General features: G+C 40.6%; 1 protein-coding gene across 4 annotated transcripts in view; it reads left to right on the top strand.

Moving 5' to 3' along the window:
• Positions 1–15,570, top strand: part of tanc2a (tetratricopeptide repeat, ankyrin repeat and coiled-coil containing 2a) — a 71,523-nt gene that overhangs the window by 26,348 nt on the left and 29,605 nt on the right. For 3 of the 4 annotated variants that reach the window (XM_044182024.1, XM_044182022.1, XM_044182023.1), the window contains 3 exons: positions 13,370–13,509; positions 14,676–14,841; positions 14,939–15,259. In XM_044182024.1, the coding sequence (XP_044037959.1) occupies positions 13,370–13,509; positions 14,676–14,841; positions 14,939–15,259 (627 nt within the window). Of the gene's footprint in view, positions 1–7,644; positions 9,110–13,369; positions 13,510–14,675; positions 14,842–14,938; positions 15,260–15,570 lie in introns of those variants that run through there. The other variant, XM_044182021.1, reaches the window with a different exon arrangement.

Raw genomic sequence — 15,570 nt, 5'->3', positions numbered from 1 at the left:
TATAAATGTGTGTGTGTGTGTGTGTGTGTGTGTGTGTGTGTGTGTGTGTGTATGTCTAGGTCATTCACTGACCCTCAGGTTGTGGCATGTTGATACATATTGGGCAGCAAGATATGTCCTGTCTCCTCCTAGGAGTATTTTTAATTTTGAGAGGTCTTTTAGCTTTTTGAAATCTGAATTACTGAGTTGAACTTGTCAAAGAGGCTGTACTTGGTTAGGATCTGTCTCTGCTTTCTATCTCTGACAGTAGAGAGATATTCTGCCAATTCATAATCTCTTTTTAGGGCCAGAAACATTCTGATCTACTTTGGCTTTTAGTTTCTTCTTTCCAGTGTTCCACATAGGTTTCTTTACATTGCATTATAATTTGGTTTACTCTGATTGGTGTTTGGAAAGCAGTGTTGTTGTGAGGCTGGTCAGAGTGTGTCTGAGAGGGGGCAGTTAGTCTCAGCACCAACTGACATAGGGGACTCTTTGCTGGGCTCAGCTCTTGGGTTTGGAGAGCTTTAGAATGGAGGGTGTCTAGGGGGCGGGATTTAAGGTGATTTAAAAAATTTGAGCACTCTCTTTTGAATGTTAATTATCAGTGAGTATCTGCCTAATTCTGCTCTACATGCATTTGTTGGTGTTTTTCTGTGTATGTGTAAAATGTATCTGCAGAATTCTGCATGTAAAGATTCTGTTGGATGTTTGTCCCAACGGGTATAACTGATGACTGAGTGGACCCCATACTTCACTACCATACAGCACAATGGGCTAGGTCACATCCAATTTTAATTGGAATTTGGAAATTATAAAATTTTCTCTTAATTGCATTTAGAGCTCTTCGGGCTTTTTCTTTTAGTGCATTCACTGCCATGTTTAAACTCCCTGATGCTGTTGTGGTTATACCAAGGTAGGTATAACGCATACTATGTTCAAAGATATGATTATTTAAGGTAAACTGGTATTTGTTCTCCTGGCATCTGCAGCATTTTTGAAAAATCACATTAGTTTTCTTCATATTTACTGCCAGCGCCCAGTTCTAACAGTACTTTTCTACTATGTCCAGCTGTTGCTGTAGTTGTCTCAGTAGGAGACAGTATAACAAGGTCATCAGCATAAAACAGAGACTTCACCTCTCTATCTAGGATGGAGAGGCCAGGAGCAGCACACTGATCCAACTGTACAGCAAGTTCATTTATATACACATTAAATAAGGTTGGGCTTAAATTGCAGCCCTGACGAACACATCTTCTCTGGGTAAATAATTCAGTTTGTCTCCAATTTTAACAGCACACCTATTTTCCAAATACATTGATCGCTTCATGCCAAATAAAGTTGAAAGCTTTCTTGAAATCAATAAAACAAGTGAATATCTATTTATCTATATACAATTTTATGTTTCTTAATTAAAGTGTGAAGGGTATATACATGGTCAGTGGAAGCCAATTTGATTTTTACTCAAGATGGAGTGTTTGTCAAGGAATTCTAGTATTCTTTTATTTAGAATACTACAGAATAGTTTACCTAGGCAACTGCTGACACAGATGCCACAGTAGTTACCCACTCTTATGAATGGGGCCCTTTGCACCAGTTGTCAGGAAAACATCCTGACTGTAATACGATACATCAACATCGATGTTGAATGACTACAACACTGCACCCTGCATCTCTGGGGTGCTACATTTGAGCATGTCGTTTTTAATGCTGTCTGGACCACAAGCTTTCCTTGGCTGGATAGATTTTGTCTGTGTGGTCAATTCTTTCCAAGTAATTGGGAAATCAAGGGGGTTTTGGTTGTCTTTAATTGTTTCTTCTAATGTTTGGAGTTTTTCTTTTATGATACATTGATCTAAATTAATTCAAAATGTGCTCTCCAGATGTCACCATTTTAGATGGGTAGTGCTTGTGGTTGCTTTGTGTTGGAATTTGTTCCACATATTCCAGAAATGATTTTGATTAATGGCATTCTCAATATCTTCAAGTTTCACGTGGGTATAATTTTGCTTTTTGTTCCTAATTTTACATTTATATTTGTTTAAAATTTTATTGTACCTAATGCGTAAGGCTGGGTTGTTTGGTTGGTGATGTTTTTCATTTGCTGTTTTTCTCAGGTCTTTTCTGATGGTCTTGCATTCTTGATCAAACCATTTGTTGGCGTTTTGCTTTTTAATAGGCTTCCAGGCTTAATAGCTACCTTATGAAATATCCTATTGATCAATGGTCTTTTTTACGCCATCTCAGGTAGGGATATATTGATTTTGGTTATATATTGATATGTCATTCATCAGTGTTGGGACTCCACAGATGAATTCATTCATTTGTGTGATTTTTAACTGAACTTTCATTAGGAGACTGCATGCTCTTTTGTATTGCAAAATCCCGAGAGCATTTGAACTCAGCATTCCAAAATCCAGAGAGCAATGAACACAGCCTTACAGCGCCCATGGGTCAGTCTGACCTGTGACCCAGATGTCACCAGATCAATAAAAGGGGTCAGTTGTAATTTGTTTTCTCTCTTTCTCCGCTCCTTGCTCAACGCCCGGACCTCGGGAGGTCTGCTTGGAGCAGACCTACCAAAGAAGGATAAAGGATTAGGCCACAACACAGGCACCTGCCTTCCTTCAGAACCGAACTCTGATCTTACAGCAGCGACACAAGGGCCTGCTAGATCTCTGCAACAAAGTTTAGCGCCAACGGCTATTACACAAAGCCTGCCAGCTAAAGTTTAAAAGCAACTAAGGAAGTTAGCTCCGATCTAACTGTAAGGAGTAATTAGTAACTATAATAATGCTAGCTTCTTTAATATTTTACAGGTGAGTATATTTGCCAACCTCTTCTATGTTGAACTCCATATCCTTCAACCTAGCTATTGATGGTAATTCTGGTTATAGTTTTTAATTTAATTATTAATCTGAATTCCAAATTGATAGTTTAGTGTATTTTATGAGACTCAATCAATTATCAATTATTATAATCATTTCTCTTCATTAAGAAGAGTGGTGCCCCCGAGGACTTTATTCATTAAAGTTATTATTTAGGATTATCCTTGATAATCTTGATAGCCAAATTTAATTGATTGCACACAGTTTGGTTCCCCTTTAACCATTGTGAATCCCAACATCAGATCAGATGAGTTCAAGGCCGTGATGAATTTGTCTCCACTGTCTTGGGCCCATCTGTAAGTAGGATTTAATTTACACAGCTTACTGGGTTCCTTTTTTGTGTCTCATTTGACCTGAGAATTTAAAAACCACATTCATTTGGTTAATTTCATGTGGTCTGAAAGTGGGGATTGCTGTCTGACAGTGAATGCACTGATAGTGGAGGGGTCTATGTCTACTACACTAGACCCAAGAACTGAGGAGCATGTGAATCTCCCTAAAGAGTCCCCTCTGAAGCTACTGTTAACTATGTATAGGCCTAAGCCCTATATATTTATCTATCTATCTGTCTACCTCTCTGAAGACATTCAGGGGCAATTCACAGAACAATTGCGCGACTTTTGCGGCCGCTAAACCTGCACAAATAAGACAAAAAGAAACTGTAATTCTCAAAGCATCCACAAAGGGTGAACTGCACCCCTAACTGCGCTGACAGGCAAATAGCGTCTCAGTGCTCCAGTGCTATTTGGAGGTATGTAAATTAGGTAATATGCATACATTTGGCACAAAATTGGCCCCTTTCTATACAAATGAGCCTCATTGCAAAAAAAGGTCAAATTCACAAACACCAGCGCTAGTAGCTACATGCAGTTAGAGTGAAATTATTAGCACCTTCAGAGAGATGGTGGTGAACTGAAGCACATTTATAAGGGGCGTCACACCCGGACTTTCCCGTGATCATGGCAGCAGTGATTGTAGCCAGGCGAAGCAATAGGGCATCACAGTACATCATATATGCATAGATGGCACAGAGACGGTACAATACCTGATATTCACCATGAGGGAATGAAACTGTAAACTGTACTGAAACTGTAAACATAAACCCGCTGCTGTGAGAAACGAAAATGATGTTCATGAGTCCATAGAAAAATGAGACCCGCAGATAGAAATGAAAGAAAGAGCAGGGGGAGTTATTAGATAATTCGAATAGTTATAATTATAATTAGATAAGGTCTCTTGCAAATCAAACATCTCTTTCCACAAGTGGAAAGTATTGTTCTTGAAACTGCATTTATAACATTTTTTGATTGAAACGTTGCTTCACCATGTCATGCGATATGCTACTTCAGTACACCAATATCAAATATTACTGGGAACATTTAACAGACGCAAAACAATCGCAAATTGCACTCAGCTGCAAAACTTTATGGGTGTGTTTGCGCTGTAATATCATTAGCGCAATATCTTTTGTGAATCAGACCTTGAGACGGTGCAGACAGCAGTTGCAAATCATGCGCAATTCATGGTGCTATCAGCGGCCGCAATTCATTCTTTGTGAATTCACCCCTCAGTGTGGTGCACTCACATACAGTACAATAACAGTCTGTCATAAGTCAGATACAGGAATACACATTCAAACAACACAAGACAACACACACACAAGGAGAAACAGATGGCAATCTCCAGCTGAACTGTTGGTAGCTATGAGGCTAAGATTAGCAAAACAAACATGGCTGCATGCCAGTGTCACACCATATTCTGTGAATGTACAAAAGTCTCACCACAGACGGAACCTGATGGGATCATTGGATTCTCTGTCAGCTGTAGTGTCTATTGTCAGACAGGATGACAGGATACGTTCTAAGGTCGTGTTCAGAGTAACATTAGCACTGCAGTATGTAGACTAGTGCTAACCTTCAGGAGTTGTAAAATGCTGTCGCAGTGCATTAAAAAACTCTGTGCAGGGCTTGGGCATCTGATTAGCCTTCACACTCATGGATCTATTTCTCAAACTGGACTGGACTTGGATTATGACACTACAGTATGTAGACAGCTTTAAAGGCCCTGAAAACCTATTTTCTCAATCAGCTTCTTACTATTAGTGATGTGATTCTACATGAAAACACTATTTTCTGTCAACATTTTTCAAATTTTCTGTATTATTTTGTATTTTCTGTGTGCCTCTCACTGATTTGAAGTGGGCGGGATCAGTTCTGATGACAGTTTGTGGGTTGTTTGGCCACTGTCAGTCAAATCTGATCAAACCACACCCACACAGTCCTGTTTAAGCAGATTAGCTGAGTTTTTGAGTGGTAAACTTTCATTCATCAATGATCAAGATCAATAATTTAAGCTTATAAACTTTATAATACTTTTGAACTAGGACCCTCAGTATTTGGATCAAGAATCTCGTGAAAAATTTTGTAGTCTACAGCAGTTATTTCAATGTGTCAGATACATATTTAATCAACATTTAGGTAAGTCTCGGATCGCACTTGTTATCAGCAGAACACAGCCTCCTTTTATTTCAATCAGGAGAGACCAACTTAAAGAAGAGCTTAAAGAGTTAATGTGTTTGATATAGTGTGCACAATAGGAAAAGTTGAAGAGACATGGACACATGGTTGAATGCACTTTTGCAGTGGCTTTGGATAAAAGCGTCAGCTAAATAATGTCCTCTGGTTGAAAGGAAAGACATAATCAAGGAGAACCCACAACCAGTGCTACATTAATTTCTTTTTCTTTTGTCTCTGTCTCCCATTCTGTCACACACACACACACACACACACACACACAGCTGTGACCTGTTATACTGTGTCTGGCATCAGACGGTGCGTTGACCTTTGACCCTGCATTTGGATCGTCCCTCTGTGCCTTAGTGAGAGAGAAAACACAGAAACATAACCCAACCCCCTGCCAACCTCCCTCCCTCTCCTCTCCTCTCCTCTACTACTGCTCCTCCTCTTCCTCCTCCTCAGGGTTGATTTGACACACTTCTTCTAAACATTACCATGTGGAGTCTCTCTCCGACTCTCTTTCTGTGTCTCTCTGCTGCTCGCTCTCTGTCAAAACAGAAACATTATGAGCAAAGGCAACTTCTTAAAGTCACTACACCATGCTCACATACACACACAAGCTCTGATTTCAGTTTATTTCCCTTCCTTTTCTTCCTCGTCCCTCTTGTCTCCCTCCTTCATGAAGGAAAAAGGCAGTAACCACATATGTGGTCAAAATTGAGTTTTACTATATGAAAATTATGTCATAGAAATGCAGAATTTCTGTGAAAACTGCTTTTTAAATTTGCAGTAACTACAAAACAGAGCTAAAAACTAAACTGAAGTAAGAGGCTGTGTAGTTACTTCAATCTTGCTTTATATTACTACATGTGCAGTAACTGCACTCTGGTTTGGTCACTATTAAAATTACTGCACACTGACACAGCTAACTCGAGCGCTAATCAAGTGAAAGCTAGCTGGTGAGAGCCACAGCGAGCCTTAACTAAAACTAAAGCTAAATTTACTTTTTACCTGTTATCTGTAATTGAAAAATATCTATTTTAATGAACTGACTTTTGAAGTTTGTTATTACACGTAACTAAATGAGGTAGTAGCTTAATCCAGTCATGATGAAGGAAAACACCAGGTCAGCTCCAGCTAAAGGTTAACTAGCTTAGCAGATCTCAGTAGCTGCTGTCTCAGCTTTTGACTCTTCCTTAAATCACACACTTTGAACACAACATTGACATTATCATCACCATTAAAGTTGATATGTCGAACTTGTTTGCAAACAGTTGCTTACTTACACACCCAGCAGTTACGAAGCAACATTAGCATTCATTTGGAGTCATGTTTATGGACACCTGATGAATGTCTGATATTCACTCTCTTCCAGCTCTGTTTTTGGTCTCTAAACTCCTGAGGGAAATATCTGACTCTTTTAGCTGCTAAATGCTCCACTCTGTTCACCAGCTAGTTGCTAACTGTGTCTGCAGTTTGGTGCTGAGCAGGTAGTGTACAGTGTGTTTTTAGAGCATTGCGTCCGAAAACGACGCTATGAGAGTGAACCAAAAGGTGGGCCAGACGGTTAGACAATGAGCTGAAGTTCAATATAAAGCTCTGTAAATCCTCTGTAGGTTCATCACTATGAGTGACCCCTTTCACATTGTCACATTGTTTTCACAATGTCATTTGGTACATTATCATCATCGACATGTGGGCTGGATCGAACCGCCGACCTTCCGATTAGTGGACGATCCGCTCTACCACTGAACCACAGCCGCCCTGAAAACTATCCGAAGGCAGAGTGCAATTTGTGCATTTTTTTAGATATTACAATGGTTCTTTTTTGGGGGGAAATTATCAGTCTAAAAAGGTATATAATAAAGGTATTAATTCAGTTCAATTCAATTTTATTTATATAGTGCCAATTCATAACAGAAGTTATCTCATTGCACTACAACCCTTCTGTCTGTTACGCAGTTTAGCAGCCAGCCTGAAAACCCTTTAAACCCTTTTTTCTCAACTTCTTCTGCAGTGACTGCTCTCTCCCTTTGTAGGTCAGATTTGTTGCTACTTCTCTCACTTATTATCTTTTTCCATGGACAGCAGGGTGACTTTTGAATCTCAATCCAACTCTTTCTTTAAGTCTTCACCCTGACCCTATCTTTCTCCCTTCCCTCTTGTCACTGTTTTTCTGTTGATCAAAAATAACTCAGATTTCGGAATACATTTTTCTTAGAAACATCAGCTAAACATCATTTAACTGATTCAATCCAACTCTTTATTTAAGACTTTTCTTTCTACATTTTTAACATTTTCTGGACTTAAGTGGATTACAATCTTCCATCTTCACTGTGATTTGTGGTCAGGCGCTCTTCTGTTCTTGGAAGAGGAGTTTCACTTTAATTGCAGTATTTCATTGCTCTGCCGACCTTCATCCAAGTTTTCCTTCAGTCTTTCTCTCTCTGGCTGTGTTTTTCCTCTGTTAGAAGAAAGAAGAGCAAACAGTATTTCTAAACTTCCCTCGTGCTTCTCGACAAGTACCAGATTACTCTCTGCGTTCAGCTCCTCCTGCAGTTGTTCCCTTTCTCTCCTGTGTGTGTGTGTGTGTGTGTGTGTTTTGGGTTGGAGGAGGGGAGGTTTGGATTTGAGGTGCAGTCAGACGAGGGAGGTCGTCTTTCAGTCCAGATATGGAGGCTCCGCTGTTGAAAGAAAAACTCTGCTAACACTTGGAAACTTTACTTATTGTGCTTCTGACCAAACAGGCTATCATCTGGGAGGAGATTTACTCTTTCCATCTCGTGCTTTAGTTGTTGCTTTCTCTCTTTGCTTGGTTTTGAGGAGGCTGTACCTGTCAATGACAAGGATTGTATTTTGGGCTACAAAGGACAATAAGCAGTGGATTACACCGTCCAGATCTGCTGTGAGTTGCAGTCAAGTTTCAAAGCGTGTGGATTCTGTTTTCACCTCTGAAAGTAACAACGTACCTTTGTCCTTTACTGAACTTAAGAGGCGTTTGGCTGTTGCCACCGTATTTGCATGTTGGATTATCCTGCTTATTAACTGCGGTCATTCTGCTTCAGAAGTTCCTAGTTCCTAGAACCTCTAGTGTGTTTTTTTTTTTCCTAGAGAGTCTCTTTCTTCTCTTATCTCTTCATTCCTACCTCCTATCTTTCTCTCCCTCTCTCCTTTGTGTACTCTGGAGAAGGAGGAGCTTAGGACCAAACAGAAGAGGACTGGATAGTGATGTCATCATGTGCATTTACATTTTCACCAAAAAAGCTTAATGGAGAGGACAAACAGCACAACAGCACTTCAACAAACAATGCTAACTGCTGAATTAAAAACTTGCCTTCATTCATCACGGTAACTGCTGTTTTCTGGGGCAATAGCAGCTCTTTGATTTGTTAACTCCACCTCTACATGGAACCACTCTGAACCAATCAGAAGCCCACTGCCAGCTAGCTATGGACTGCACGGCGGCTATTTTGAAAGCATGCGCCCGCTCCAGAACCAAGTGGTGTCGGCATAAGCGGTCTTCCGTCCATCGCCCGTGGAGACTGGCGGACGACTGCAGTTGCGGTAGAGATGTTGTGGAGGCGGGGGTCGTCAGCCATGCCTCCTCCCTCCTGCGGCGCTTGCTGTTTTACGTGTGCTGCTGTCTTTCCCACGAGGAGAGCTCTGAGCTGTGTCGGCAATGGGTGGATCGTCCTGGAGGAGGAAGAGGAAGAAGTGAGGAAGAAGGTGAGAGTGAAGGACTCACTCTCTCTCTGTCCCGATGTCAGGTTTCTACCAGAGGCAAAACTTACTATATTAGTGTCAGTGTTTTAAGCTTTCTTTCATATTTACTAATGAGAATGAATCTTATTTTGTGTTTGTATATTTCAGTTAAATGTGTCTTGTGAGGGAGGACAGAAAGAATCCAGAAAAGGCTGAAGTCCTCTGTTAGCTTCTGTTTCACTAGCCTTCATTCCTGAATGTAATTTCTCGTAGAGGGCTCCTTCCATCAGTCTTTCTGAATAGCTGAAACATGTTCTGGGTTTTCTTTCCATTACGTAAGCTAAGTGGGTATCTAGCATATTCTAGTATAATAAAACACTGGATCATGTATTTCCCATATCCCGTAATGCAACTGGATAGCATTTTTCTTTAGACCCCCAAAGTTAGTAGTGTGCCCCTTTTTAAAGATATCTATCCATTACAGTCAGGAACAAAATACCGCTCTGCCGTTGGTGAATTAATCCGAAAGTGATCCAACGTCCCAACTTGTAGGGTTCTCCCCAGGAAATTGCTTAGTTGAGGTATAATTGACACAGACCGACAAGGGCTGGGCGATATATATAAATAAATATATATATATATATTTTAACTTGTGTTTGCACAATTTGTCTCCATCGTTAAAATCGAGTCTTTACATTGTGCACAACAAGGTTATTTTCAGTGAAAAAGTAATGTAGATAATAGCTAGCTACATGAGTTGTCTTGAGTCACGGCAGTCCTTGAAACAGTTAAACTAAATAGTTAAACTAGCTCAACACGGTGGCTTGGTGAACAAATCGATGAGCGAATTCACTGAATCCGGCGATTGCAGAGATTTATTTATTTTTTTTTAGTGTGTGCGTGTGTTTTCATTGGTGTTTTAGGTTTTTTTTAGTTTTAGCTGGTTTTAGAGTTGTTTTTTGAAGTTTTTAGTCGCAACCACACCAGTTGTTTTTTTTTTTTTTTCAAAACCACATACTTTTGTCACAAACAACACATTTTTTTTTTTTTTGTCACATACCTTTGTACCAGCTGGGGTTCGATCCCGCGTCTCCAAGCTGTCGCTGGGTGTTTCTCTGTGGTGCTCTTTTCTGCTCGACTGTCTACAGAACTGAAGACAAAGAGAATTAAGGCGGGTGTGCTTGAAACGAACAAGGTTGTGCAACGTGTTGTCCAACCACGTGACTTAACCAAGTGTTTATAGCTGTTCAGAATGGCCAAACTCGAAGGCAGGGTGCCGTCATAGAGAAGGATGAGATGTGATAATCGTTCAGATTTGGGGATAACGGTGCATCTTTCCTAGATGGCATTCATAGTGTTGCACTCAGTTCACATAAAAAGTGAAGGAATAAAAAAAGAGAGCTCTACAGAGTGGTTTAAACCCTGCTTACTTTCTCATCTTTCTCATGTGGCCAATCACAGTGTGACATATCACACTGACACCGGTTATTAGAGTCTATGTGTCGAAGTTTGTTAATAGGCTGTTTGGTAACATGTTGTAGGTTTAAATCCTGTCTGTAGCTTTAATACCGCTGCACGACCAAAAGACAAATGTTTACAATAGAATCCAACAAAGAAGCTTCATCTTTTGGAAAGATAGGAAAGAAAATTACAAAAGGAGGAAGGAAGGAAGGAAGAAAGAAAGTAAGGAAGGAAGGGAAGAAGAAAGGAAGGAAGGGAGTAAAGAAGGAAGGAACAAGGGAAAGAGGATGGAAATGAGAGAGGAAGGAAGAAAGAGGGATTGATCAGAAGCTACAGTTGTTAACGAGACAGAAATGGAAAAGTATGTGCTCTCTGTATCTGATCTTTCCAATTTATTTTTCTTCTTCTAAAAACGGCTCACACACCCTGTCATTGACTGACCACACACATATGCATGTATGTGCGTGCATACATACACACACAGTCGTTCCAGTGTGCTTTGTGTTTGGTTGGTTTTATTTTCAGTGTGTGTGTGTGTGTGTGTGTGTGTGTGTGTGTGTGTGTGTCTGCAAGGCTTCTCTGGTATTTAGTCCAAAAGGCAGCAATTTATAGCTGTAATTATAGACTGTCAGAGAAAGAGACAAAGTATGAGCTTTCATGCTGTGGCTTACAGTCTTGTGTGTTAATGTGTGTGTGTGTGTGTGTGTGTGTGTGTGTGTATATATATATATATAAAATATGAGTGTGTGTGTGTCTGTCTGCTCTTGTCATATTTAGGTCATGATAGTGAATAAATTAATATGGAGATCAATTACTGCTCCACACAGTCTTCCCAGTGGGCTTTGCATTGGAGTTCATGCTATTTTCTCTGTGTGTTTTAAGTTCTCTTACGATTTGTTCTATTTTCATAATCTCTTCTGATCGAACAGATTTATACCCATTTTTCATCCCGATAGGACAAAACCAATCTCATAGTGCGAGGAGGCGGGGCTCCAGGGCAACAGAGTAGATGGACAGGTCTTATATCTCACTAAGGATGGAGGGAGGAACGTAGGGGCTCATTGCCAAGACAACAGTAAATGCTGGATGACTTTCTACTGTCTGGGTTGTTCCAGTGGTCAGTCTGTGTTTCTGTTGGTGTGTTTCCACCACTGTATTTGACCGTGCTCTTACTTGATAGCAAGGCTTTCCTGGACAGTAATACATCGGCAAAGCTGACATTAAAGGGATAGTTCGCTTATTCGCTTTCTTTCCAAGAGTTAAATGAGAAGATGGATACCACTCTCATTTCTGTACAATAAATATGAAGCTATCTATCTATCTATCTTACTGCGTGCAGCTAAGAAATATTCTGGCACATAACACACTTTTTGTAAGGATTAAACGAACAATATATAATGTTAATTAGCTTTAGAGATGCAGGTAGGTGGATTTTGTTAGCTTTAGGCCAGAGCCAGGCTAGCGGGGTTCCTCCTGTTTCCAGTTTTTGTTCTAAGCCAGACATGGGCAAACTATGGCCCGCGGGCCACACATGGGTTTATTAATCCGGCCTGCCGAACGTGACCAAATTATATTAAAATAGGTACGGGTAAACCTTGTTCAATTTACCTTTCCCCTGTAATGCCCACGTTTCCCCAAAAGATGGCGCACTTCAGCTACATTGACCTTGTTCGCGTGTATTACTCTCGTCTTCTCTTATGAGCCCTTCTGCAAAAATGAGCTTATCAAAGAAAAGAAAAGTGGATAGTGAGCGCCGAGTGTTTATTACGGAGTGGACAACAAAATATTTTTTCACTGAAGTCCGATCAAAGGCTGTCTGCCTAATATGCCAAGAAACTGTCGCGGAGCTTTGCTACGAAGCATGCCAACTACGCTAGCAAGCAGTCAACGCAGGAATGGGCGGCCCGGCCCCTCTGTCAAATTTTAGAACCCATTGTGGCCGTAAGTCAAAAAGTTTGCCCATCCCTGTTCTAAGCTAAGCTTTATAGCGTCTTTCAGTTCATTGTTTTGGTTTTCCGGCCCACAAATTTACTGTTTTAGTTCCCTGTCACCGCTCTCATAGTGTGGTTTTGGCTGTTTTCAGCAAAAAGGCTCTAACAAGGCAAAGAGCCTGCAGCCATGCTAGCAGGTCTGTGAGCCTGTGCTTAGGCACAGAGGTGCTTTGAGCTAAATGTAATGTCATGCTAACATGCTCACAATGACAATTCTAACATGCTGACGTTTAGCAGGTATAATGTTTAACATGTTCACCATCTTAGTTCAGTGTGGTAGCATGCTAACATTTGCTAATTAGTACTACACCCAAAGTAATGGACAATCTAAAAATTTCACCTGATGATGGCGCTAGATTGGAAAGGGATCACCAAACGCTTCCTGCTCCGCATTAAACAGCAGACACATTGTGCCACTAGCTGGTGAACATAGTGGAACATTTAGCAGCTAAGAGGCGATGGAGACTAAAACAGATCTAAAAGTAGAGTGAATATTGATTGGACTTGCATTCATCAAGTGGACAAAAACACGACTCATAATGAATGTTGCTCCATATCTGCTGCATGTGGAAATAAGCAACTGTTTGTTAACAAGTTTGTCTTATGAACTTAAAAGGTGATAATGTGTCGGTCTTGTATTGCCAACTTGTTTCTGCTGCCCTAAGTGCACAAAACGTTTTGTGTGCAAATTCTGATTTGGTACGTGTTGAGTGTTCAAACTGCTCTCTCAATTTCATCTAGCTGTTGTGGTGGATTTGGAGTGCTTGAGATGTTTTGTACAGTTCAAATGAAAAAAAACGTTTCCCCTTTTCTTCACTCTGTCACTCTCGAGGTGAGGATGAGGAGTTAGGACCCCCCCCTTCAGTAGACGAGGCAGCTGATGCTCTGATGACCAGGCTGGGCTTCCTGCTGGGGGAAAAGATAATCAGTGGAGAGCCGGGCTCCCCTTACCACGCCCAGGATGATGGACAGGTAATCACCTCGCACAAAGATGCACACTTACACACATCTAGGTTATGTTTAGTGCTGCCAAAAAGATGTGAGGGTTGGTTCTTGAACCATGGAACCCCAAAGTGTTCAATGTTAAATAAATTAAAAAGACATAATAAAATAAAATGTAAAATGTATAAATGAACCAACAAAACTCAACTTACTTTGGTTATTAGGAAATGTTATTTATTTATTAATTTTCGTAATAGGAGTTTTATTGGAAATCATTTTTATTTTATTATAGACATTTTTTTTCAAAATGCCCTTTTTTCAAAAGTCTGTTTTAATTTTGCCCAATGGCACTTGTAGAGTGCTACAGGAATGAGTTAGCATTTTTGCTCTTCCAGTTCCCTTGTCTGGAAGTCGATGGGTTTTTGGTTAGATGCCTGAAATAAGGAACACTGGTGCTCCGTATTAAAGGATTGAACACTGTAGTAGTAGTAGTACTTGCATTAAAAACAGTGCTGTTCAGCTATAGCTTTAACTAATGCTACACTGTTGATACAATTCTGAAATTATGATTAGTATTGTAATATGTTGCATGCATCAATATCCTAACAATAGGCAGTGATGGAAGAAGTATTCAAGTCTTTTACTAAACGTAGAAACACCACAATGTACTATAAAACAGTAAGCATATCTAATATGCTAATCTTAAAACTCACCAATTCAAGCTTGAAACTTTTACTATATTTACCTCAACCACAGTATTTTGTGTTGTGTATTGAATCTAAATTTGATGTATTTTTAAGTATGTCTTTTATTTGTTGTCTTCTTTAAAAATCTTTAAACATTAATCTGCAAGTAACTTCAAATGAATGTGTTGGCGTTATAGTGGATATTAAGTAAAAAGTTCCTTTGGTCTCAAAATTTCATATTTATTCCTTCTGTTTCTCTGTCTTCTCTTTCAAATAAAAATTTAAACATGCTTTATCTGTATAAATGCTTAGAGGCCATTGTCGCAAAAGCAAGTATGCAACTCAACAACAAGACAGTTAGAAACAAGAACATGTATAAACCAAACATTGATTAATAAATGATTGATAATTACAGTAAGAAGAACAATGGAAATTTAACATAGACACATAAATGCTTGCGCACACATGTTTACAAGAACGTGAGGATACAATCTTTTCTCTTTCCCACAGAGGATCTCTCCTTCCTCCAGTCTCGCCAGTAGCAGCATCTCCCCCTGCTCCACACTGCAGCCACCTGCTGGAGGGGAGGGCGACAACAACAAGCATGCTTCCCCCAGCCATGCCTCCGTCACCTCCCCCACCTCAACACTGGAGAGCAGAGACAGCGGCATCATAGGTGACATATTGTAGATACAGCTTCTTAAAAAGAAACTTTTACGCTGCTGCTGTAAATTATTAACTTTTTCCCGTCTTTCCCTCACTCTCTCTTTCAGCCACGTTGACCAGCTATTCTGCTGAATCGGCAGCAGAGAGAGACAACAGCGCCAAGTACCCCGGCGATGGTTACCATGGCAGCAGCCTGAACCTCTGGCAGCAGGGGGGGCGGCCGGTGGTGGCCTCTACCTCCTCCTCCTGTATGATAGCAGCAGGAAGAGCGAATGACGGCTTCCTGTACAGGGTGGAGGACAACATGGCCGCCTCCACTTACAGCCTCAACAAACTCCACCCAGACCGAGGCCCTGGCTCCGCTCGCTCGTCAGGCTCCAGTCACTCCATCCCTCCCTACCTCATGCCCCGCCCTAATTCAGTTGCTGGTAAGTTGGCAAATGGATGACGTGTGTGGGTGTGTGTGTGTGTGTGTATGTCTGAATCGAGTGGTTTCCAGTCCTGCAGTGTGCTCCCACACACTCTTTCCTGTTAGGAAGGAATTACATCACTCTTTCTCAACTATAGTGTGTTCACTAGTGATAGTGAGCAAACAAAACCTTGCTTCCATGATAATCATGTGTCCACTTTGGGGGAACACGGCTTCGAACAAACAGAAGCATATAAAGTTTACCACCCTAACAGCGTCATTTCACCTTTTCACATTTTACATTGGTGGCACTGGTGCACCTAACTTTTT

The sequence above is a fragment of the Siniperca chuatsi genome, linkage group LG21, assembly GCF_020085105.1.
Source record: "Siniperca chuatsi isolate FFG_IHB_CAS linkage group LG21, ASM2008510v1, whole genome shotgun sequence".
NCBI classification, from domain to species: Eukaryota; Metazoa; Chordata; class Actinopteri; order Centrarchiformes; family Sinipercidae; genus Siniperca; species Siniperca chuatsi.
This window is presented reverse-complemented; position numbering and strand designations above follow the sequence as displayed.